The sequence below is a fragment of the Photinus pyralis genome, unplaced genomic scaffold (genome assembly GCF_008802855.1).
Source record: "Photinus pyralis isolate 1611_PpyrPB1 unplaced genomic scaffold, Ppyr1.3 Ppyr1.4_LG3a, whole genome shotgun sequence".
Taxonomy (NCBI): Eukaryota; Metazoa; Arthropoda; class Insecta; order Coleoptera; family Lampyridae; genus Photinus; species Photinus pyralis.
In genome coordinates this window covers 2220899-2247028 of record NW_022170509.1, presented here as the reverse complement: position 1 = coordinate 2247028, position 26130 = coordinate 2220899, and the positions used below count along the sequence as shown (strand labels likewise).

Sequence of the window (26130 nt, the reverse complement as noted above, 5' to 3'; positions counted from 1 at the left end):
TAGCCGTGGGTAAAATAAAAACTAATCGTCCTATTTAAACTTTTGGCAGTGCCATAGAGGTTCAATTTTATTTAATGCAAGTGAGGTCTTCGACCCTTGTAAATGTAACTAAGCCTGTTACAACATAAAGTACAATTTGTGTAAATACATGAAAAATATTCACAATTTCTCAGTGTGAGGTTGACAGAATAGTATATTGAAAGACAAGTGTTACAATGCGACCTATTGTAATACGACTATCTTGTGGCACGAGTGGCGACGCGAAGCGTAGCCACGAGTGTCCGCAAGATAGGAGTATTACAATAAAGCATTGTAACACGCGTTTTTCATACTATTTTTTCTATTTCGGTGCTTTAATTTAATTAAAAAAATCATTATCAGAAACTATAGCTATAGGGAACATTAGAACTAACATGTTTTATGTTGGGAACACTTTTTATGCCGTTAAGTTTTAGGTTGGCAGCGTAGTAAGACCATATAAGACTGACAGTTTGAAGTTCAAACATGGAAGTACCCAACGAAGTACCTACTTGTACTAACTAAGTAACTGCCAACTTAAGAGATGAGTTACCAAAAAAAACGACTATAATCACTGTCTTTGTACAACTGTTATCGGCCGAAAACAGTTGTACAAAATCATCATTGTGACACCGAAATAGAAAAAATCTGTTCTATCACCTGTGTACGAATTTGCTTATTACATACCATATGAGCGCCGGTAAGTTTAAAAAGTGCATTCTGTCTGATTGTATATGCAAATGGTATCCCTACCTGCGTTACTGATACTCCAGCTTTTGGTTATTCATGTATAAACAAAGGTCTGCAGGCTAGGAGGGTTTCAATCAGTAGAATATGTTGTAGGGGCTAAATTCCTAACGGCGCTTGAAACAACTAAATTAATAGACAAGGTCAATCAATAAATTAACTGAGTAATTAGATATGACCAGTAAGTATAAGTATCTTATAAATATTTAAACAGAAAAGTCTTTTTTAACTTATAAACTTCTATGCGCTTATAAACACTTTGCTCATCCATTGGGAGTCTAGAGGGTGGTCCCACGGCGCGCATAATTACTAGCGTTACACTTATCTTCATTCATAGCAATTAGCACAGCGATATAATAAACTTAGTGAGAAGTTACACAATTACTCAATGGTTACACTACTTTCCCCCCAGATTCATTTTTTGGGAGTTTTAAGTGTAATCAGAGTTGCCTATCTGTATGTTTTGCTTTGCTTTTTTTCTGAAAATCATAGAATATACTCTTTAAAATATATGCATTATCGTAATAGATGGAACTCGTAGATCGACGTAAAAAATGCTGTCGCATTTCAAACTTGGTGCTGTACAGTTTCTTTTCTCATTATAACTATCAAATTGCTTTCTCCAGTGGTGTAGTGGAGCCGGAGCGCAGCGGCTCCGACACTGCTTGTGAAGGGGAGCGGCGCTCCGGCACAGGATAGGAGACGGAGATAAGATTAGTGATGATACTAATGATATTTGCGACTTAGATATAAGCCTTACACCTTTAGAGCAATAATTTATTCAAAAATCTACAAACTGAAATTGTTGCAAAACCCATTTATTTTACTGCAAATTTTTTTATTTTCCTGGACCTCAATTTTGTTTGGGAGGGGGGGGGGGGTATTCGATACCCTTGGATACCTGCATTTGAAGGGCTCCGGCACTGCTAAATTTGGCACCACACCACTGGCTTTTTCTATTTCTGGAAGTATAGACGTTCTTTTCCTCTTTGCAAAGAATATCTGCTATTGAGACTTCAACTACAGAAGCACAATTTCATCAGATCGTTTGGTTGCCTTTTTTAATATGGCACATTGACTATAGAGCCTTAACCTGACCCTGCACTCATCAAAAATCATACAGGTTTACAGGCTTTCTTATTTAATCTAAATTATAATAAAAACTTCAATATCCCATTCTAACACTTTACTTATCAATGATAAATTTCACTGTTAAATCACAATGAGGTATTATACTTAATAATACTATAAATAGTGGGCAAAAGGTAAGTTAACAGAATCGGTAAAACAAAGAATTTTAATGTGTTTCCTTAACATCTAACAGAGTCTGTATTTTTTACAAATGCTTTTTAACTATTGAGAATATACATGTAAAAAATATGGAATGCCTATTGGAAAAAATTAGCTAACAGAACTAAAAATGAAAATAGCTTCTAAATAAAAAAAAAATTGTAATATTTCCATAAATAAAAGCAACAAATAACAAACTTGTAGAATATAATTTCAACAACTATGTGCACTGGATTACCAAATAAACGGCACTAGACGCTTATATTATAACATACACGCACACGCAAACTGTAATAAATAGACAACCAAACATAACAAGCATGCTCTATAAACAAAAACAATACTTTACAAATACCTTGTTAATACCTACAAGAATATACTATACACGTTTTACAAGAAAATATACAATGGGATAACATTCCAATGAGCTCCTTGATATTGTTGTTTTTATTGGTAACGTTTCACAAAACATTTTAATATCTTTATCAAAAATATTCCAAACCATTTATCTAGCCAAAAAGCTCACTTGAAAATCTCAAATCAGGTAACGAGAATAGCTTGCTGTTATACTTGCGGTACGAAGTTTTGAATTATAAACAAGATTCCATTCTAAGACGGTTCCCTCACTCGTTGATTCAATTTTTATTTACTACGCGATATCTGAAAAATGTTTACTAATTTCACACAAAAAACAATGTCAAAGAGTGGAATCTTAAATAAGACACACTGTATATACTCCACAAACTGACGATGATTGCAAACACTAAACGATATGTTGGCGAGAAAATATTTCCTACTCCAGCTTCTCAATATTGTTTAAAATATACTCTTGTAGTGTTATCGTTAGATAATCAAACCATCACTTTGTGAGTAGAGTATACAAACTAAGAGCATCACATACTTTAGGTACAATAGCAATCACAAGTTACACATTTCCCATAGAAGAAATAAAACAAAATTTGACACATTGCAATATGCCCTTCACTTAAATATTTAACAGTCGATTATTTAAAATTAGACAGGAACTAAAGATATAATTTTACACGGAAAAAACTTGTACCTTTAAATAGGAAATCCACAAATCTTGCGGAAGAATACATCTTCAAAGTTATGTTAATCACCGGTTTTTGTAGCCAGTAATAAAGAATAAATTAATATTTTTTAGTCATCGGGGTTACTAACAGATATAGTATCTATTTTAATATCGGAATTTGAGAGCTTCTCCTCCTCCAGCCGATCGTGATTCGTCGATCTAGGATAAGACGGGCCGTCCTTGTGAAGCAGAGGCGTATGAGAATTATTTGTGTCAGCTACCAAATATACTAAACTAGCTGTCCTTACAGGAACATTCCTATCGTCGGAATTGTTTTCTAAAAACAGAAATTAGCAAAAATGTAGACAACGATAGGACAATCTCACCATTAATTATTAAGGTATACTCATCACCCGGAAGCAAATCGTCGTTACTCCTTTTCGCCGAATCGCCAGTACCGCTGTCTTTACAAGACGAGTGTTCCGATGTATTGTCTGCGAACTGTGACATAGTTTTGTTGGCGAAATCGAGAGCGGCCGGTTCTATTACGGGCATAGGTATTTTTGTGGGATGTAAACGTTTACGCGTTTGGTAAATAATTACAACCCAAACCACCGAGGTCAGCACCGCGCAGCATACTACCGTAATGATGATAATACCCATCAATTCGTTATCGATGTTTACACCTGCAAGACAAAATCTTTAGTGCAATTCAATTTGTAAACATTTTCAATAGCGAGAGCGTTTGTTGATTTTAATTTATTAAATGCTTCTAAGTTTCTCGATAACACTCAAAATAATGGGCGTGAACAATTTTGCATTCCTCGCAAAGATAACGTTATCGGGCGATGCAGAAAGTCAACTGTGCCATCGAAGCATTCTGTTTCCATACTTTTAATGGCATAATATCAATTTGGTTGTATAATTTTAATATTCCTAAAGGAATTGACCCCTGGAAATTATTTGCACGAAATAGATTTTGTATTGCATTTATGGACAAGAATCGAATCCAAACAAAGAATTTTGGTTATTTGTCTCATTGATTGGAATATAATTTCAGTAACACTTGTTCTTTGGATTAAAATTTTGTTTAGCATTCAGAGGTCTGTGGGTATTTTGAACAGGAGACTGTACAAGTAATTTATTGTATTTTTTGTATTTCTGTTTGTGAGCCAAGCTGATAGCTTAAGTCTTGGAAAGAAACATGAAACAAGTGTCTGTATTAAAAACTGTGCCATACCTGGTTTAACTAGCAGTTCGCTGTAATCGATTTCTGTTCCTAAAGAGTTATTTAACCGACATTGATACGTTCCAGCGTCACTCAACACGGTATCCACAATAATCATCAACTGATCTTCGGCAGTAAAAAAATGTCTTTCAGTTGCATAGATCGGACCGCCATCTTTGAGCCATAAAATCGACGGTTTTGGAATACCACCTGCCATACATTGCAATACGACCGATTCTCCAGCAGTGATCTCCTTGTTCTCCATGGGTTTCACGAATGATGGCATCTCTGTTTTAACAAACGTTTAAAGAAACATGAAGTTGGCAAAATTCTCTTACCTTCTATTGTAAGTGTCGCGTTTGCAACAACTGTACCCGCCGCATTGTTGGCTGTACAACTGTAAACGCCCATATCACTTGGTTTGGCGTTTACAATAAAAAATACGTCATCGGTGGGCATGACATGCATTCGTCTCTCTCTAGCTGCCGGGAAATCGTTACCGCCATCTTTCTGCCATGCGATTTCGGGAAGGGGTTCGCCGTGAGCTGCACATTCCAATCTGGCCGTTGCGCCAGCCTTAATAGTCAAGTTTTGAGGAATTTTTACAAATGTGGGAAAAACTAAAATCAAACCGCCTTATGTAAAAGAACTGTGAAGACCAAATTAACTTACTCAGAACAGAAATGCTCGCCTTTTGAGAATAAGTCGTGCCAAATTCGTTAAAAACCACACACTGATACTTTCCAGCATCCGAATGTTTTACTTTATAAATACTTAAGATGGAAGTACTTTCAATGTTCTTCGCATCATATGTAGCTGTCTTCAAATTTACATCCGCATTTATCAGCTCTACATTGTCTTTTTTCCAAATAAAATTCATAGGGCCAGCTGCACTTGACATCGCTTTACAACTAAGACTAATATTCTCTCCTTTTAATGCCATAATTTCCAATTTAGGTTCTTCGATTAATCTAGGTTTCGGTAGGTCCACTGGAAAAGAAGCGATCATTTTTTATATTTTTGTGTCTTGTGAGCGTATTTTCCTCAAAGTGAAAAATCGCTATTGGCTGCACTTTGACGTCCGTCTGTACGTCACACGTACTCCTTCTAAACCACTGAACCGATTTTGGCGATATAGGACTCATTTGAAAGGGCTTGGTCCCATATTTTTTGGTTTTGCGCATGCGCAGTGTCCAAAATTTGGTTTAACGCATGTGCGGAGCTAACTTTTTATTTATGAAGATATTTAAATGAAACTTTATATGTAAACACAAAGAATATAAGTAAAATTAACATTTTCAAAATGTTGTTTTGCGCATACGGAATGCCAACTTGTTTATTTATGAAGACATTTAAATGAAATTTTAAACATAGGCATTTGGAATAAAGACAAATCTAACACCAGTTGCAAAATTTAGTTTTGCGCATGCGCAATGGCAACTTTCTTATTTACTGAAGCATTTAAATGAAATTTATTACATAGGCACTTGAAATACCAGAAAATCTAACACCAGTTTTAAAATTTGGTTTTGCACATGCGCAATGGCAACTTTCTTATTTATGAAAGCAGTTAAACAAAATATCATAATATGTAGGCACCTTGAATGAAACTAAAACTAACACAGGTTCCAAAATTACCGTTAACGCAATGCTCTTTACGAAAGCATTTATAGAAAGTTCCATATGTAGACATTTCGAATAAAAGTAAAACTAATGCCCATTTCAAAATTTGTATGTATTTGTATACTCCACTATTTTTCATTAAACTGTATAGACTTCGACGATAGGCGGCTCATTTGAAAAAGAATGGGGTAAGGATCTCGTGCCTACTGGTATTTCTTCCTGGTACTAGCATTAATATTATTAGGAGGAAAATACGCTCTCGTCATTTATGTTTGCATAATGACTTTTTAAACTTGTTTTATTACCGCATGTAAAGTTGCTCGCTGCAATTGCGAGAAGTGATTTTCCACTAAGCTCCTCAGGATAAGAGCAAATGGTTTGTACTTGAAACTGTTTTAAAATTAACCAGTCGTAAAACCAACGTAAATTGCAATCGCATAAAAGAACAGTTGTATTTAAGTTGATTTCCTGTAAGGAGAAACGTGAGTATACCTCTTGTACAGTCATAATAAATCACCTGTAATGACGGCATTTCCATAAAAGCGTTTTTTTCGATTGTAGTGATATTGTTGTTGCTCATATCTAAATAAGTAACACTACCAAGTCCTTTAAACGCATTCCTATTGACCAGTTTAATATTATTTGACGCAATGGAAAATTTCATCAAATTGTTTAAGCTGCTAAATACGCCGTTGGCATCTTCCACTGCCCACGAAATGTGATTGTTACTTAATTGCCTACAAAATGGCATTAAAATTGCGATTTCTAAGCAAAGTTAAGACATACAAAATCTTTAAGTTTGGAAGGTGATCGAAAGCCTCTTCTTTAATTAAGGTAATATTGTTATTGTTTAGCAATAATTTCTGCAATTTCTCCAAGTGTTTGAATGTATCTTTCTGTATAGCTTTTAGATGATTAAATGACAGGTCCCTGCAAAAACAACATTTGCATTCCTGCTGCAAGTATACTTTTGTTTTCTTACAAAGTAAGTAGCTCCTTACAGACGTCCCATGCGTCTACATGTATGTCGCTAATCTTATTATGTGAAAAAGTCAACTCTTTTAAGTTCCTCAATCCATACAGCCAACTTTTGGATATAACCTGTATAGAATTATAATCCAACATCCTGGAAAAGACATGATTAGTGTTGATCGAAAATTAAATTGTGATACTCACAAAGACTTAATCTTATTCAAGCCAAAAAATGCGCCATCTTTCAATTCACTAATGTGATTGCGCTTTAGTCGTAACGTTGTTAACTGCTCTAACGGTTTGAAAGTTAAGGCCTCAATGTCTTCCAACTGATTTCGGCTTAGTTCCCTGAAAAACAGGCAATAATTAATTAAAATTCAATTTTACACACACAATCATTTTATTTTTTAAAAATCTACATTGTCATAATTTCGTGATTATTTTAAAAAAATCTCACATCTAGTCAAAAGATATGTGATGAATATACAACCAGGTACACAACAGATTTCTTTAATTATACTTAATGATTAATTACTTAAAAAAAAATTACAAAAAACGGTAAATAAAAATACGAAAATTTGGAATTGCTACAAAGTAGAAACAAGTCAATAGAGTGGACCTTTAAAAGAAATAAAACTGAATTTTTTAATTTCCTTATTTTTTTACAAGAAAGACCTTATCCCCATAGCGAGCAAAAAATGTATATGTACTCACATAACATTCGTATGTAATGGATAATTTATAAACATACATTTTGGATGTAATATAAAATGTAAGCATATTAAAAATACAACTGAATATATCTTCTCTCAAAGATATATTCTATGTATACAGGGTGGTACAACAAAAATGAAACAGACTGAATAACTCGTAACGAAATCAGGGTTGCCACTCCTTCAACAATTGTAAACTGAACCTCGGGTCGAGTGATACATGATTAGAATGGGCTCTTAATTTTCTACACGCCCAAGGTTTATTTTTCAAATTTGAGCAGGTCGTTTGAAAGATATAGGGTGGCAAATGACAATTAATTTAAATAGGCGTGTAAGAAATTATTTCCTGGCAAGTCATTCAGTTTGTTTCGTTCTCATTGTGCCACCCTGCATACATGGCATTATAATATATGTCGATACGTTTTGGATTAGATAATATTCCTTGTGATGGTTTCTGTAATACCGACATACTATCGTTAGTGTCGCTTTCTGTGAATGAAAGCGATGAAGATAATAAATTGCATTGTAGAAACATAGTCCATTTGTCTAAAATCAGGAGTGTAATGTCCAGTTATATGTCGATAAAACTGTTATCTACCCCCCAGACCTTTGGTAACACTTTCCTCCAACAACAGTTGAGGCTTCTAGACTATTATAACAGAAATGTTGGGGAAGATCCTCCTCTACATACCACAGAAAACGCACAACCGGAAGATCTAGGAGGTATGGAATACCCCCAGCAACGAAAGACTCTATGACCGTTTCCAAAAAATTAAACTAAAAGCGGCACAGGTTCAAAAGTGAGAAGGGGGAGACAGAAACAGAGGCAGTAGAGGGAATAGTAGACAGAGGGAGGGAGAGAACAACAATAAGGAAGGGAGAAACAAGAAAGAAGGAGTTAGGTTCAATGGATGGAAGCATCCGGAACTAATGGAACCACAGGGGAGAGGCTATCAACAGAAAAGCAGAGTTCCCTCTAATGCAGTTTGACATATGTCGCGGCCCAGCGCAATGGCAACAAAAGTGGTGGAGATGCAACCCTGTTGGTTCCTACCATCAGGGACACATCCCCGCGACAGTTGACTAAATTCTAGGAGACGCTAGGTATATGCCAAAGGATAAGGATCAAATTTAGCATGGATACGTGATCACGAGAAACACATTACCTCGCACATTACATTCTTTTTGTATTTCTTTTAATGAATCTTACCAATATTTTATATCCGGGAACTTGTGAAGAAAAATGGAAATTAATCGCATTTTGCATTAATATATTTCAATCAACTAAAGCCATATGCGTATTTAATTGAGTTCAATCAAACCAAAGCATTAAATTTTGAATTTCAGGTTTTCAGAGGGAATAAAGAGTCATACTTCCACAAAGTAAGGGGTATAAAAAAGATTTTTGTTACTGAGCTGAGAGTAAATTAAAATTTTATATATTTGTTTACCAGTGCCGTAGAGGTTGAATGTTATTTGATGCAAGTGAGTTTTTGGACCCATGTAAATGTAACGTAGTCAAATTTAGCAAATAGTACGAAGATTATTCACAAAAATTCAGGGGCATTTTGAATTTCAATTGCAATAAAACTAGAAGGTCTAGTGTTAAAAAATCCTGATTTTTAAAATGCTCACTTTTGAATTTTTTTAAAAATCATCATTTGTCCAACCCTTGAGTATAAGAAAAATAGAAATTTCGTCCATTATTTAATCAATTTTGTAGGTAGTTTTAAAAATGCATTTTCGAGGTGTAATTTTTCTGGGATAAACATAATGAGTTGTAAACTGTACTCTTGCCAACTCAAAGTAGATGATGGTAATATCGAAGGTATTTGATTGTATCAGCTTATATTACGTAGGATATGATACATTATGAGTCTGGCATAAAGTATAATGAAACAGGAAGAGTGAAAGCCGGAAAGACTAACTTTTATATTCACCCAGGAAAAATGAAGGCGACCATGAGAAAATAAGGAACATAAATGCTCGCGCAATAATGAGATTATCAAGATCTACAGGTTTTTTTTACTATGTAAGCAGCTCTAACTATAAATGAAGAACCAGTTTAAACAGGAAATGTGTAAATTTTTCAGCGTCTTCTATTTAATAGCGCCAATCAATATCTCCCAAGGAATAATTTTACAAATTGCGTTTAATTGAATCGGCGTGGGAATATTATAAGCCTCCAGTCGTTTTCAATCTTACAGGTGCACGTGTTTATGATGACTCTTTTGTAGCTCACCTGTACGCTTATTATTCATTATTGTTGTTTGTATCAATATGAATTTATTACAATTTATTTCTCATGTTAAGATACTGGCAAGCGAACGCCGCTCTTCCTCCTGCTCATCCAGACAATAGTTTTTGCAGTTTTCCCCATGAAATTTATTGCTCTAACAGCTTAGCTAGAAAGAGAACAAGATGGGAAGAGCACAAAATTTAGTTCCTGTTCATCGGAACAAATGCAGATTTTTCTCAAATCACATGAAACAAGTTTGCAACATTATTTCTGGCAGCATATTCTTCACCTACCTTTTTAGCACTTTTCGGGTTAGAGATACCCTCCCTCACAGACAAGAAATAGGACATTTTTATTTTTGCCGTGACGTCAGTGGCGTGCGTAAACTTATGGTAATATCTCTCTTGAATATGTGTTTGATGAAGTTTTAGTCACGGCTCTCCCTGATGAAGGGGTTAAATCTCTAATTGTAATTGCTTATTTCTTGAGAAAGTGGTGTTGGAACGGGCTCCTAATAAAGGGATTGTCAAAAGCCTAGGTAAGATCTGCTTGACGTACAAAACTTCAATCGTTTATACATCGAGAACAGGGGACTGGTAGGTACCAGCTCTATATGACACATCTCGAGAATGGGGTTGTGGTGTGTGAGGCTGGAGCCACAGTTTCAAGCGCTTATTTCTCAAGAAGGGTGTACTACCAAAAGGGTTTTGAACCAGCGCTACATGACGCCCGGGGCAAAACGTCCATAGCTTATGTCTCGTAAATGGGGTATCCGCAAAGGGGTTGCGATAGGTCTAGATTAGCTCTACATGGAGCCGGAATCAAAACTTATATTTCGAGGAGATCTAACAAAGGGGTTGTAACAGACTCAAACCAGATCTACATGACGCCAGGGTAAAAACTGGAATCACTTATATCTCTTGAAGGAGATACTAACAAAGGGGTTGTAGTGCGGTTTATCTCAAGAATGGGGTACTCACAAAGGGTTGTAGTAAGTTTAGATTAGCTCTACATGGCGCCAGAATCAAAACTTTAATCATTTATATCACAAGGAGGACTAACAAAGGGGTTGTAATAGACTCGAACTAGTTCTACAGGATGCGGAAGTCGAAACTTGAATCACTTATACCTTGTGAAGCGTGTATTAACAAAGGGGTTGTAGAACGCTATATCTCAAGAATAATGGTACTCAGAAAGGGTTGTATAAGTCTAGATTAGCTCTACATGGCGCAGGAATCAAAACTTCAATGATCTATATTTCGAGGAGGTCTAACAAAAGAGTAATAGACTCAGAGCAGTTCTACAGGACGCCGGGATCAAAACTAAAATTACTCATACCTCGTGAAGGAGGTATTAACAAAGAGGTTGTAGTACACTATACCGGGTGGTGCCTAGCCCGACGCAGCATAGGGATTTCAATGGTAATTTCTTTATAGCCAATTACTAGCTCCCCTAATTATTTTAGAGAAAAGTCTAAATACGTTTCTTTTAGAGAAAAAAATACTGCACCTGTTCATACTATTAGTTATAATTTTCCGTTTTTCAAAATCGTAGAAATCGACAAAATAAAAAGGTTCATTTTACAATAAATCAGATATGCCTTGAATTACCTAAAAAAACAGCGATCACGTTTCATTATTTGCCTTTGACGTTTATTAAATTTAATAATTTATACTTGTTCACAAATTAGTGAAATAACTACAATTGCAATAACGTTCAAAATGTCCGTCTAAACCATCAGGAAAACGACAATACATTCAACGTTTTGGCTGCAGTAGCGGAAAATCCGAATATAAGTTTAAGAACAAATTTTCCTCAAATCAGTCTTTTTTTCTTCACCAAACAGATGCAGCATTACATTCTCTGAAAAAACATTACCCCATAGATGCCTTTTATTGCGTCGGTTAGTTGAAACAGAATTAAATATGAAAATGGCGCTGGAATCAAAACTTCAATCTTCTATATGTCGAGAGTTGACACAAAGGGGTTGTGGTAGGTCTAGATCACCTCTCCATGGCGCCGGGATCAAAACTCAGTAAGCATAACTTCGATAAAAAATGCCATCTTTACATTTGTAAAGCAACAAGTTTTTATTTTACAACATACTATTTTTTTGAGTACTTATCTGTACGTGTTGAAAGATAAAAAAGAAACATATTTAATTATTTTTATTTTCCCATCTGTTTAACAGTACTTAGACAATTTTCAGAATTATTTACTCAGCTCTGAACCAAAGGTAATCGCACCCCTGCCTTTACCGGAATATCTGCTACCAAACAATTTTTTACAAAAGTCAGTTAACCATCCAACGGTTGTGTATTCTTCAGAATTCAATGTACTTGTATCCGTTGTGCCCCGAATGTTGTCGGAAAATCCGAAAAAGATGTTCAAGAGATCCGGTTAAAACTTCGAACGATGATTCAATACAGGCAATACTGAAAATTCGCAGAATAAATGAACTATTGGGTAAAGATCCCTTTTGGAAATACGTCCTGGGATAATACGGCTGCGCCAATTTTCATAGTTCATCTTGGTTTACCGTTTAAAAAAACCCGGTTGCAAAAGATCACGACCAACTTCACAAGAGCACCAGTTTCCTACTAAATCTATGAACATGTGCCTTTTTAAAAATTCAAAGTACCTCAATAACACTGGCCCGGTCGTTGCCGGGAAATCCGGTTCAGAAAAAAATGTTCACAAGATTAAAATTGTGAAGAAATCTTCGAACAATTGTATATTCTTCATTCAATTGCAATACTGAAAATTGGTAAAATAATAGAATTATTGAGTAAAAAGTCATACACAGCGCCATTTTTATAGTCAATCATCTTGGTTTACCCTTCAAAGAAACTTGGCCAACTTCATAAAAGCACCAGAAATTGTTCAAATGAATCTATCAACCTGATGTTCCTTCTTCAATGTACCTCAATGCACCAAAACCTGTTTCCATTGTCCCCGGCCAGAAAAAAATGTTTACGAGAGACCAGGTTGAAATTTCAAAGAAATCTTCGAACAATTGTATATTCTTCAGTATTACTGGCGATACTGAAAATTGGTAAAGTAAGTGGACTATTAGTACTTTATGGAAATCAAAGATCTTCATCATCCGTATGAGTCAAAAGAGCATTGTTACCCAAACATACGCAAGTGTATTATGACACAACATCACATTTATGTATACTTAATGATAAGCCATTTGCGTCACGCCAATTGTTCAATTCCCTTAACTACTGTTGCAAAAACAATCGCTATCAGACTTGACTGACATATACATTTCAAATTATCTGCAAATAAAATAACATTACAATTCAAAGCACATGCAATATAATCAATAAACAACAAAAACGGTAGAGGTCCAAGGTTGAAACCTTGGGGCACTCCACAGAAGGATACACTTAATTGATTGTATCTTTAGACAAAAATAGCCATAGAAGAAAAATAATTGATGCAACTAGAATTATTTATATCTAAGACTCTTGTCCGGTTTTTACAAAATGATGTTTTCAAAACAGGGGTGCACCAATGTCAAGTGATAAACAGTGACAAATTCCTCACAATGAAATACCAAATTACGTTAAGGGGCAGACAATACAAAGTGGTTCCCTTTATCGATCTATAAAAATAGTTAAGATTATGAACAGTTCTGCTTTGTGAATCTCACATAATAAAATTTTAAGTGAGCGATATAATCTCTCGTAATGCAAATTCCTATGTAATAAATAATGATAACAGCATAATTAATGGAGCGAAAACAGTACCATAAAACATTATGTTTTATTAGATTGGAGTTTGTAAATTGTACAATTAACTTAATATAACACGAGATTAAAATTGAGTAAATACTTACAGGATTTTCAACCGTTTCAAATTATTAAAGGCATCTTTTGGTATCACACGAATTTTATTCTTGTTTAGCTTTAATTCTGTTAGCTGCGAAAGGTTCCTGAATGTCTCACTGTTGAATGCTTGAACTCTGTTGTTGTTTAAATTTCTGTAAAAATGTTTAATTTCGCTTTAGACAATTGCGGCTAATGTTTTTGAGACAAACAAATAATAATTACAACGAAAAAAGTGCAAAAAAAACAAACAGGTGCACTTGTAAATAAAAACATACTTACAGTTGTGATGTCCATTTTGGTATATCTAACGGTATTGTCTTTAAATTTTTCTGGGAACAACTAACAATATCACCTAAGCACGTACAAGTTTTCGGACAATCTTTGGCACAATTTATCGAACTACACAAATAATGAATGATTATTACCAAATAAAAGACACCCACCATTTTGGTAACAACAGACTTAATTATCCATGGTTATTTAAGTTATGTTTGAGGCGAAGCGTTTGTTGCATTTTATACACCGTTCAGTTAAGTTTCTCTACTATTAAATTAAAGCGATACTACCACGATTTGAAGTCACGCACAAGGTTAATTACAAATAGATACGACACAAACATTTAAGCAGTCAATTAACTTCATTTGTCAGGTAGCTAAAAACGCTTTAGCAATATTGAACGGCGACATCTCGTCGCACTATCATCCACTTAGCGATCTGAAGATTTCTGTAACCATACAGTGGTGTACCAAGGAGAGGGGCCTGGGGGCACCTCTTTACCTTTCTAAAAATGCTTTAGCGGACTTGGTTGGCGTTTTTGAAAGTTAATTAAGTATTCTAACATTCTCAGCGGACAGCTTCTTCCCCCCCCCTCCTCGAAGGTGCAGGCCATAAGCCTGTGCCAGCACCACAGTATATCCTTCCAGCACCAAGGGTGACCGCCTTTCCTCTATCCAATTGATTTTTTCGGAGCTGAATCAAGTGAAAAGAAATGTAAGCGATCCGCTTTTGCTGCAGTTCTCCAAAATAAGCCTAGGGTTATCCGCTAATTCTGCAGGGAATTATGAAACAGGCAACAATTGACCCAGGGCCGCGTTTCTCTTAAAGCCGAAGCTTTTCCTCTTTCAGAGTTCATAACAACAGGACCTGGTGACTGTGGTGGTGGAAGCGCTCAAAAATAGCTAGACATGGAAAATACTAGTACAGTTTAAGGAATAATAAGAACTGGACGAAATAAAATTAGGGAGATGATACAAAATAAATGAAAATAAAATTCCTGCCAGTAACATGCTAAGCCAAGGTGTAGTTTTGGTGGGTATGCCAACCTGGATCGGAAGCAGAATCCCAGATAGATCTAAAAGGCGCTCTTCCACTCCTATACACACACAAAAAAGCCTTCAGTCCCGAACCCTACTGTGGAGCACCAGCAAGTCTAGCTGGAGGAGTGGTAAGAAGCCAGCTCAGAAAAGGGTGGAAACGTCTATGGGAATCTGCCCATGGATTAAGACAATCTAAGACACTTCAGAAGACTGAAACCAGCTCATTGCTATAGCAGTGAGTAGAAGTGAACCAAGGTCTGCATACATAGGCCTAGTCACTGCTCCCTAAGATATCATCTCAATAAAATCGGAGTAGCTCAGGATAACACGTCGCATCTGCAGATCTGCTTCAAGGGGGAAGACAGCGGCTAGTGTGAGGCTGTCTTCGAACAGAGAACACAAGACCTGGGTTTATGGCTGCAATAGCACCTCAGCAAACCATCGAGTTGCAGCCATTGATTCAAGGGTCAATGTGCAAAAAGGTAAAACAGCCGAACCCAAGGAGGAAAAAAGTTATGGATAAGATAAAATTGCATATGCAGGAATGCAATTTATGCAATCGCAGCATAAGCATTTTTATTTGAAATTTTAATTACCGATCAATATTATTTATATTCCCTTTAAACGTTTAAATTATGGAATTGGGATTGAAATTGACCTGTCGATATCGTTGTAGTTGGGAAAAATTATTGTCTTGGACCTGCCGATCGGAAGGCCGGGATGAGAAAGTATATATAAAGGAAAAGTTAGAGTAAAGAAGGGGAATCGAATGTAAAATCAGATATTGGGATTGCAGTCAAATACGTTGTATTCGTTTCAGCATAGTTTTAGTTCTAATTACGGTTCCGGATAGTCTTTCAGCCGATTTTAGATCCAGGCATGGGATGGCAGACTGTTTAAAACATTGAGTGGTGTTTTAGGTAAAAAATACAGTAAAAAAAGCCGCCTATAAATGTTTTTCACAGGTTACTCCCTCATTTCATCATCTTGGCAGTTCAAGCCCACCCCCAGACTTTTGGGATGGCTAAAATGTATGTAAAAACATATTTAAAATGTAATATGGAAACTATTCTTGTACGATTACCTACGTGAAATAGAAAATATGTAGATTGATAATTAAAATTTCAAATAAAAATGGTTATGCTTCGATTGCGTAAATTGCATTTGTGGATATACAAACAGATTTAGCAATTTTGTCTTATCTATAATAACTTATTCCCTCTTCATACGTTGACTCTTAGATCAATTTTGTGTGCTCTAAGAGGGGCAGTTTGTTAAAAAATCTGAGGGCTGAGGTGGTGTGTTGCAGCCTGCTTGAAGCAGATATGTGCTACCCCTGTTTTATTGAGATGATATTTTAGAGACCAGACCTAATGTACTCAGACCTTAGTGCACTTCTACTCGCCATGGCTAACAACGAGCTGGTTTCAGTCTTCTGAGAACTGATTAATTTTTTAGATAGTCCATGAGCAGATTCCCTTAAACGTTTCTACTCTTTTCTGAGCTGGCTTCTTATCACTCCTCCAGCTAGACTTGCTTGTGCCCCACGTAGGGTTCCAAACCTAAGGCTTTTTTTTGTGTGTAGGCGTATTATGTTTTTATATATAGACACAAAGCGCCTTAGAGATCTATTGGCGCATGGTAGTGTGGGATTTTCCTTCTGGTCCAGGTTGGAACACCCACCAAAACCACTCCTTGGCTTAGCATGTTTACTGGTAGCAATTGTTTTCCACTTCCTTCTGCCAGTAAAGGCAGTATATTATGTATCATCCTCCTAATTTTCGTTCGTCCAGTTCTTTCTCTTTTATTACTCCTTCTACATAAACTGTACTAGTATTTTCCATGTCGAGCTATTTTTGAGGGCGAACTCCATTACGTTGTCTGGGTGTGCTCTCCCCTATTTTCCCCATGACTTATTCTTGCTATCTGGTTCACTTATATTAAGTATGTTCTACGTCGTCATACGCTGCAATACAAGCATTTTGGGTTGTCCCTTGCCTTTATTCACCATGAAGCAACCATGATCATGACCACTCAAAAATTGACTACCAAAATAATTTGTATGCCCTGTTTTATTCTGCACCAACTGACACCGTTCTGTACGCCCCTGTGAGTTTTATTTTCGTATGTTTTTGCGTGTCCTCTATCATCTGTCTGTATATTTGTTGATCCTCATCGCCTCCACATAAGATTGGGTCTCCTATGCATATGAAGACCGACTGTGCAGCCAGTGCAATCACTTTTTTTCCACATACGTTGGCCCTCCTACTTTCGGTAGGTATCAATATGATGTTTGCCCATGTACGCACATAACGGGTGGCAGATGCCGCCCTACTGTGATGCAGATTAATTTGTAATTGTAGTAGGTATAGGTACTTTTACCATTAATAAATTAGTAAAACCATCATTTTTACCACTAAGGTACCTATAGGTAAACAACAATAGCGACTTTTCAAAGCGATCGGACGTTTCTAAACAAAATTATCGTGCAGACGGACGGGCATGCGGCCATACAAAATTATAAGTAAAGTACGTAAGGTTGTGGAGGAGGAGGGGTATAAAAATTATCATTGCCTTGGCCCTTTAATCTGCTTCTGATTTCGAAATTGCTTCCTTTTATAGACGAAATTAGAGGCGAGCGAAGAGAGGGAAATCTATGTTTTGTCGAATTTGCGCAAACTCAAATATCTATTCGAATTTAGTTATAAGCGCGACATTAATATTGGGTCTTTCCTTTTAATTATTGCTTCAGACTCAAAAAGTCGCAACTAAATTAGTTGTAGTTAGAAGAATTGTGTGACGTCATTGGTTGCTTTGTCATTGGTGTGCGAGGAGCTTTATTACCAACTGAAGTGTCGTATAGTTGGCTTTAGCTAGCAGCGGTAGTGCACGAAACGTGGTTGTGCTGACTTCTCATTAAATTTTATTTCAAATATTCCAATTACCGCCTTTGTTTTACAATTAAGCACTAATTAAACATTTTATAATCTTGTTTGTCAGGTACGTATCTATTGATTTTTTAAAATAAAACCTAACCTTTTTTAATTGTACTTTTCCAAAAACACGTGCGCTGCTGTTTTTGTTCACATTTTGCTCGAAAAACTGTTAATGCAAATATATTTGTTTGTTTTAGTAATACATCCACTGTTATGGCAGATATTAAACCAAATATAATGGAAAATGGAAATGACGATACCCCAGAAGATGGGCTTAGTGCTAAAGAGATGATTTCGGATGGAAACGGTTTAACATACGAGTAAGTCCTAGTTACAAAGAAACCATAAAATTATACTGTCTTTAAATAGATTGCGATGTAATATAAGTGCAATTATACGGTTTCCGTATCAATTAATTCGCAAACACATTTTTAAAATGTGAAATTACGGCTGGCAATGAAATGTGTTTTCTTTAGGTTCAATCAACTTTTTCACTTACCATCATGCAGTAGGAAATATGCCAAAAAATGTTTGACGAAAACAAAATTATGGTGCTAGTCAGGTATCTGCCAAGCAATATGATTTGCATGAAGTAAATTAACACCTTTATTTAGACCTTGAGTGACTACTTATATGTATTGCACATTGTAAGCGCATAGAAAGGTGCAGCTTTTACTTCTATTGCTGCTATCGAATAAACATGTAGGTACTTGTTGCACAAGCTGTTGATCACTTTAAATGTATTCACTCTTTCTGGTTTCTCCCACTTGCTGGACCTCGTATGGGATTCTGTATGTACAAAAGACGAATTGTGGGACACCTTTCAAAAAGTTTTTATTGACATATTTTTATTTTGCAGTAAATTGTACACATTGCACTAGTAGCAGTAGATTTTCGGTTTCCAGCTGTCCAAAATATATCTTGACCTATTTTAATCTGCACATTTCGTCCTTCAGATACCTACAGCTACACCTATGATTGTAGTCCCGCATCCTGTTTAAGTGATACCGTTTATCAAATTAGGGAATTAAGGTATATTCTATGATTAAAGTTTGAATCCCTGCTATACGCGGTATAAAATGGTTTAATTTCTATGTAGGTCACTTGAATATGGGCGAGAAATGATTGAGTCCTGCCTGGTTCAGTGGAAGAGCATAAACAAATCTTTTTTTTGTAATTTTTCTTTATTATTGATTTTTGTATTGCCCCAATTTTCTCTTGTTTCTTCAGTTTGATTTGTAAAATCCCCATATACAGATTTTTTTTTCCTGTACTACAGGGTGTTCCTACATCAAGTAGACCCAATGTGGAACATGAAGTTCCTACGACACTTGAATTAAATATGCCATACTTCTGCCCGCTGCACAATCTTCATATTTGGTATAGGGTAATGGCAGGTGTTGCAATCTACACTGTTCAGTGCATCATCGCTAATATTTTAATCCAGGCATATGTCAAAGTTTCACGAGACTGTTGGTGTAGAAGGGCACCATTGGACTAGGCCGGGTTTTGTATAAGGAAAAATGTTAGATGATTCATGTGAAAAGGGAATTATTTCAATTCTCTGTCATATAAATTTGCATTATCTTAATTACGGTTCAAGGAAGTAGCTATGTAATTATCAAATTATATTAAAAAATGTTGATAAACAGTAATATTTTGGGAATTTAATTGTACAACTTTATAGCGATTTCGACTGATAGTGATTACATACGCGATTAGGAAACCACAGTTAATTAAGTACATTGTAGTAAACCACAGACCAATTTTTGCAAATGAAGCCAAATCCAATATTAATCTATGGTGCTCTTACAGACGCATTCTCATATTTTATTAATAAACTGTTATTGTTACTTATTTTTATTATTATTTATTTTTTTTATTTTTTTATTTTGCCTTTATTTTTAAGTGGGCGGGGTTTCAGCCGAGGCTGCTCTACCAATCCAACCCACTATACATTTACAAATATCCATGCCCGAACCCTGATTCGAACCAGGGACCCTGTACCGCAGTCGAGCTTCCACTGAACTGCGCTACACGGGCCGGCTCTGCATTTATTTGCATATGTTTCTTATTGTTTTCCTGTTATATAGAGTGGTCCAGACCAACCGTCCACCCGTTTTATAACAAATAGCCCAGGGATCTTACTAATATTGTTGTTCTATATCGAATGACCCAAAAATTGGATCCCCTTTATCACCACTTTTGGGGCGGTAGAGGGGGAAACCAAATTTTCTATTCCATAAGTATGAAGAATTTGTTTGAAACATTTGTTTGTCATAGTGGTAACAGGTGGCGCTGTGTCACAAACTAATCAAAACAAGTTGTAAATCAGCATATGCATGATGAAAGCGCATTTTTTTGTAATACCGATCACTATTTTATTAGCAAAGTTTAAAATTATCTATCTCATAAGTAATCTAACTCAAAATACACTAGAGCCTGTACATCTACACTATAGCAGAACGCTTTTAGTGAAAATTTGAAGTCTCTATAGCTATTGTAATTGCTGAGATCTCAGTCGGACAGCCGGCCAGCAATAACGAATATTATTGCTTATTTTTTTTCAAAAGTGCGGCAAAAATTTTTGGACCACCTTTTTCTGAGATTTGACCTCGGATTTGATCTATAGTATTTTTTAAATGCGACACCCAGTGTATTGTGGCGAATATTCCATAAATCCCGTTAGACATCGACTATAAAATATGCAAACAATTGTTCGCTCCTTAGGGCAACCAGGAGCTGGCATGTGTCCTGTGATTTACTGTCTAAACGCATTAACTCGATGCCCAATAAGTAAATTTCTCGCGCACTTGCATTTTGGCAAATTGTTATTTATGTACTGTTTTCTTTGGTAAAACGTATTTTCAATGATCACGAGTCGAAATCGTTATTGCACTAATTTTGTTGAGAAAACAAAACGCTTTATCTTGATTTCAAGGATTGACTTAAATTAGCTATGTTTAAAATTACTTGTATTCGATTATAGCATTGCATCTATTTTCTTTTCAGTGACTTCATCTTGCTTCCCGGTTACATTGATTTCCTAGCAGAGGAAGTTGTGAGTATAACTTAGTATGGCAGTGGAACCTCGGTCCTATAAACTGTTTTTCAGGATTTATCGTCACACTTAACAAAAAAACTAATATTAAAAGCGCCACTAGTATCGTCACCTATGGATACAGTTACCGAAGCGGATATGGCAATCGCCATGGCTGTAGGTGGTAATAATAGTAATACACAATATAACATTGTTTTTTTTACAGCTTTGTGGAGGTATCGGTATTATTCATCACAATTGCACTCCGGATTTTCAGGCGAACGAGATATTGAAAGTCAAGAAATACAAACACGGTTTTATACGGGATCCGATTGTGTTGTCGCCCGACAACACGGTGGGGGACATTTTGCATGTTAAAAAGACGCACGGTTTCTGCGGTACACCTATTACAGAAAATGGAAAGTTAGGTGGAAAGTTAGTGGGAATTGTAACGTCACGTGATATTGACTTCTTAGAAGATAACGATAAAGCAAATATAAAATTAGGAACAGTAAGTTGGCGCTGCGTTTCAAGCTTGTCGTTTAAATAGCTTGTTAGGTTATGACTCCCTTTGACAAACTCATAACGGCACAATCCGGAGTAACGCTTACAGAGGCGAATTCTATTTTGGAAAAAAGCAAAAAAGGAAAATTACCGATTGTAAATTCTCAAGGACATTTGATAGCTTTAATTGCACGTACTGACTTGAAGAAAGCTCGGAATTACCCTATCGCGTCGAAAGACGAAAATAAACAATTAATCGTCGGTGGAGCGATAGGTACCAGAGAAGAGGATAAAATCAGATTGCACTTACTAGCTCAAGCCGGTGTCGACGTTGTTATTTTAGTAATTATCTGTCTTATTCCTTACCCTTTATCTTAATGGAAATCATTTGTAGGATTCCTCACAGGGTAATTCTATATATCAGATAAATATGATTAAATACATTAAGAAGACATATCCCAATTTACAAGTGATTGGTGGAAATGGTATGTATTTGAATTGTTGTTGCTTAAATGTTGCACGATTGGATTTATTTGCATATAACGAGAAATGGGTAGTGGTGTAATCAGTGATGATCGATTATCAGCTGAATGAAACAAAGATAAAGAACACTGACAGATACTTTATCTGTCAAAATGTATAGAACCTAATTTTCAATTGATAGTATAGTCACACTTTCTCATGATCAATAAATTTATACTTACCAATTTTTTCCTGGCCATTCTGATGTATTGTGCCATACTTTATATCATTGTCTTTATAAACGAATATTTCAGACTGCGAAGAGCAAGTCTCTTATTTTCAGTAATGTTCTATCTTGTTACATGCAATTACAATTGTCTAGGTAAGCTCAGGCGAAGTAGACAACTCTATATGATAATGCGACAGGTCATGTCCTCTAGCCAAAATGGGGGGCGCCTGAGCTCTAACGTAATTCCAACTAGTACTCTTCGTTGTGAGACCATGGTGTGAATGTCCGTTGCATAACAGCCTTCATTTCCGTGAAGATAGTGACCACATATTTTAAATATCCATCTAAAATTATGATTGAGCGAAATAGAATTCTACGATGTTGTTGTACAAACTGAGAGTGATTATACTGTAATTAGAAAAGAAATAAGAAAGCGAGTATCTAGCTTGGAAGGTTTTCAGCAACCTGTTTTGTAACCAGTGAAGACCCTAGAGCTACTCTTGTGGTACTGTTTGTATTATGAACTTTGAGTGTTTTTAACGAATCTAATGGTTGTTGGGTTGTTACAGTACTATAGGTATCATATTGAACTAGTTGGCTTTTGCTACTAATTTTATTTAGTCACATTCATAATTTTTTAGTTGTAACGATTCAACAAGCGAAAAATTTAATATACGCCGGAGTGGACGCGTTACGTGTTGGAATGGGAAGTGGTAGTATTTGCATAACGCAGGAGGTGATGGCGGTCGGCCGACCACAGGCGACAGCGGTTTACAAGGTTGCGGCGTACGCTCGGAGGTTTGGTGTCCCTGTAATCGCGGACGGTGGCATACAGTCGGTGGGTCACATAATAAAAGCATTGTCGCTCGGCGCCTCGACCGGTATATGCTTGTACCAATTGGGATCTATTTTTAACAGTTGTCGGTTTTAGTGATGATGGGTTCGTTAGTAGCTGGCACTTCTGAGGCACCGGGAGAATATTTCTTTGCCGAAGGTGTTCGGTTAAAGAAGTACAGAGGGATGGGAAGCTTAGAAGCGATGGATAGAAAAGATGCTCAAGGTTCAGCCATGAACCGATACTTTCACAAGTAATAACGATGGTTAATTCGCAATTTATTTAATAACATATTTCTAGTCAAAGGGATAAGTTGAAAGTTGCCCAAGGTGTAAGTGGCTCCATCGTCGATAAAGGTTCGATTCTAAGGTTTGTACCGTACCTCCAAAGTGGATTGAAGCACGGATGTCAAGATATTGGGGCACGATCTTTATCAATGTTGAGGTATATTCTACTTTCGCTTAGTTTCTTTCTTACGAGTTTTTCTAGGGACATGACTTATAGTGGACAATTAAAATTTGAGAGAAGATCGTATTCGGCCCAATTGGAAGGGAACGTTCATGGTTTATTTTCTTACGAAAAACGTTTGTTTTAATATACATTCCTGTATTTTTACTTTTATTGCTTTCAGTTATTACTAAAACTACGTTAATAAGTTTCGTTTCTTAATTTCTTATGTGGAATATCAATTAGTGCTTGAAGAAGACTACAACTTAAAAGTTGACGCATTTAAAATTCTCGATCGTGTGCCATGTTAGATCTGATTGTGGCAACCACACGTTTTTGAAGAAACTGTGATATTCAAAGGAAATTTAAAAAAGTGCAATTTTTAACTTAAGAATTTTATTTGGAGGACTCTCCATGCAGGCATTGGTTGAGTTTCATCCCCTTCCTTTTATTTTAAACACGCTTCTATTTGAGCACTTTTTGACAGAAGTAGTGCCCTAAAATATTGGATGAAAAACACATTTTTGAACGAAGTTCTCGCTTTTAAATTTTCATTTCAAGAATAGGAACAGTACAGTACAGTCTTGATAATCCGTCTTGCGTCCATGGGACGACTACAAGATGCCATTTTTGACAAAATGTATACAGTAACGAAAACAAAAAAATTAATGATTATTTTTTCTAGTTTGTAAAATGACGTATTGATGTATTTTAGTGTTTCTTTGTATTAAGCATTTTCATTGTATGTACGGTGATGATGATTGCATAAGCAACTAACATGCCTATCACATCACGCTCCGTCGGTTTCTTCAAGGAGGAGATGCCTTAATTTGTTGGTTCCATTTCCATGTTGCACACTGTATTCAAATGTTGGTTGCATATGGTACAGGATCATTACTTTTGTTAATGACTGTAACATACATAGTAAAATTGGTCTTTTTTTCTATTACTCTCGATAATCTGAATTCTTTGACAATCCGGCAGTTGCATGTCGAAGTATCAAGATGGTACTGTGTTAATTTTTAATTTTTGTACGTCAATGAATACCGCAAACAGAGCAAGTGCTGTAAGATTAGAATGTAATTCGTTTTCGCCCTGTTTTAAATTTTCTAATTTACTATTACGAACAAAAAATTAAATTCTCTGTCAGTTATGTTTAATTAAAGTAAAATGTGTAAACAAATGTATTTTATTGCATTCCAAAAACGAAGATGGCTATTTTTAGGTTGATGTCTTCTTTTGTAATCTGTCCAGATTAATTAAGGATTAACTGATTTATGTTGCTCTTTTCCATTTATGTAGCATGATTTTCAATGAAATCGGAATCTTTTGCGCCACTTTCCAATATTCCTTACTGTCTACAATGTCTTAATGTTATGTAAGTAAACATTTAGCATTAATCTCCATTGTAATGTGGCCGACTTAATTTTCTATTTTGATTTTTTTCAGATTCCGTCACGCACCGAGTTTATTTAAATTGAGTATTTTCTTTCAGTTGCACGTTGGAGATGTATATTTATGTTTAAATCGAAAAGCGGTGGGTGGTTTTATGTTTGATTACTTAGTACCATGTGATAGATACTTTGTGTAATGTACTGATTGTTAGGTGTTCGTTTCATAAGCGTATCATGTGAGTGTGTTACACTTGTTTGTTCATATAGGACCAAACTAGGATTAAAAAAGCATTAGGTATTTTACAATCTGTGCCAAATCATTATATTTGTATATATTGCACGTTTGAAAGTATTGTTTGTATTAACGGAACAGATTTTAGTATTTTGTGTTTTTGTTGTTTGAATTTTGGTTGTAGAAAATATTTTTTAATTGCTCACGATATTGTTCTAAACATTCTCAAGTTTTTTTGGGTTGCAAGATCACTAAACTGTAGATTTAGATGAAAATTAAAAAATAGTGTATAACAATGTAACTGTACCATTAGTTTTTTTTATAAAGTGACATATTTTCTGATACATGTATTTTACTTTTGTTAATGAAAGTGTAAAAGTGTAATTTTGTACTAAATGTGGAACTGGGTATTTGAAGGATTCTATTATTACAAGATATTACTGTTTTGTTTTTACATAACTGAAGATGTATGAAATAAACGTTAATATGTGAATATTTCAGTTTTTAAACTTGTTCGTACTTTTTCGATTATACACTTTGTTTTTTACCGGGTCGATCTGAGAATTTTTTTTCGGGCCTCAAAAAAAGGCAGTGTGTAACCTTCGTTTTTTACCAAAAATCGACTGCACGAAAATTTCTCGGGAAAACACTTTTTCTTATTAATTTTGGTGTGTAGAATCCAAAACAATTCGTACTTTTTCGATCAGACTTCTCAATCAAAAGTTATAGACTAGAAACCAATTTCGAAAGAAAATTCAAAGGGCTGTAACTTTTGAACTAGTAGCCCCAATCTTGGAACTGTTTGAAATTATGGATTCTACAGGCCACATTCTATAAGAAAAATTTTTTTCCGGGTCGATCTGAGACAATTTTTTTTTCGGGGGCCCAAAAAAAGGCAGTGTATAACCTTCCTTTTTTACCAAAAATCGACTACACCAAAATTTCTCGGGAAAACACTTTTTCTTATTAATTTTGGTGCGTAGAATCCAAAATAATTCGTACTTTTTCGATCAGACTTCTCAATCAAAAGTTA

General features: G+C 35.6%; 2 protein-coding genes across 6 annotated transcripts in view; one reads left to right on the top strand and one right to left on the bottom strand.

Moving 5' to 3' along the window:
- Positions 1–25590, top strand: part of LOC116165861 (inosine-5'-monophosphate dehydrogenase) — a 33566-nt gene extending 7976 nt beyond the window's left edge. Inside the window, exons 1-13 of one of the 5 annotated variants that reach the window (XR_004144203.1) lie at positions 17773–18018; positions 18152–18274; positions 20967–21015; positions 21070–21171; positions 21221–21505; positions 21553–21840; positions 21893–21983; positions 22831–23070; positions 23121–23277; positions 23325–23468; positions 23514–23608; positions 24774–24849; positions 24921–25590. Coding sequence is in view for 4 of the 5 variants with exons in the window: in XM_031480581.1 (XP_031336441.1) it covers positions 18168–18274; positions 20967–21015; positions 21070–21171; positions 21221–21505; positions 21553–21840; positions 21893–21983; positions 22831–23070; positions 23121–23277; positions 23325–23468; positions 23514–23608; positions 24921–24952 (1590 nt within the window). In the remaining variant the exon portion in view is untranslated. Of the gene's footprint in view, positions 1–17772; positions 18019–18151; positions 18275–20966; positions 21016–21069; positions 21172–21220; positions 21506–21552; positions 21841–21892; positions 21984–22830; positions 23071–23120; positions 23278–23324; positions 23469–23513; positions 24203–24773 lie in introns of those variants that run through there. The other 4 variants (XM_031480580.1, XM_031480583.1, XM_031480581.1 and 1 more) reach the window with 4 other exon arrangements.
- Positions 2049–14366, bottom strand: LOC116165859 (leucine-rich repeats and immunoglobulin-like domains protein 2). The gene is made up of 12 exons (XM_031480576.1): positions 13982–14366; positions 13711–13854; positions 7116–7259; positions 6922–7065; positions 6726–6869; positions 6457–6676; positions 6245–6407; positions 4989–5306; positions 4655–4936; positions 4329–4604; positions 3475–3774; positions 2049–3425 (listed from the first exon to the last, which is right to left on the bottom strand). The coding sequence occupies exons 1-12, from the start codon at positions 14146–14148 to the stop codon at positions 3217–3219; spliced, it is 2511 nt and encodes an 836-aa protein (XP_031336436.1). The 5' UTR covers positions 14149–14366; the 3' UTR covers positions 2049–3216.
- Positions 25591–26130: the final 540 nt, after the last annotated feature.

Excerpts from the sequence above, each read along its gene's own strand:
- LOC116165859 (XM_031480576.1), bottom strand. The coding sequence starts at position 14,148 with ATGGTGGGTGTCTTTTATTTGGTAATAATCATTCATTATTTGTGTAGT. Across the intron at positions 4,605-4,654 it reads CGCGACACTTACAATAGAAG|AGATGCCATCATTCGTGAAA; the intron begins GTAAGAGAATTT and ends TTGTTAAAACAG. Across the intron at positions 3,775-4,328 it reads CGAACTGCTAGTTAAACCAG|GTGTAAACATCGATAACGAA; the intron begins GTATGGCACAGT and ends TTTGTCTTGCAG.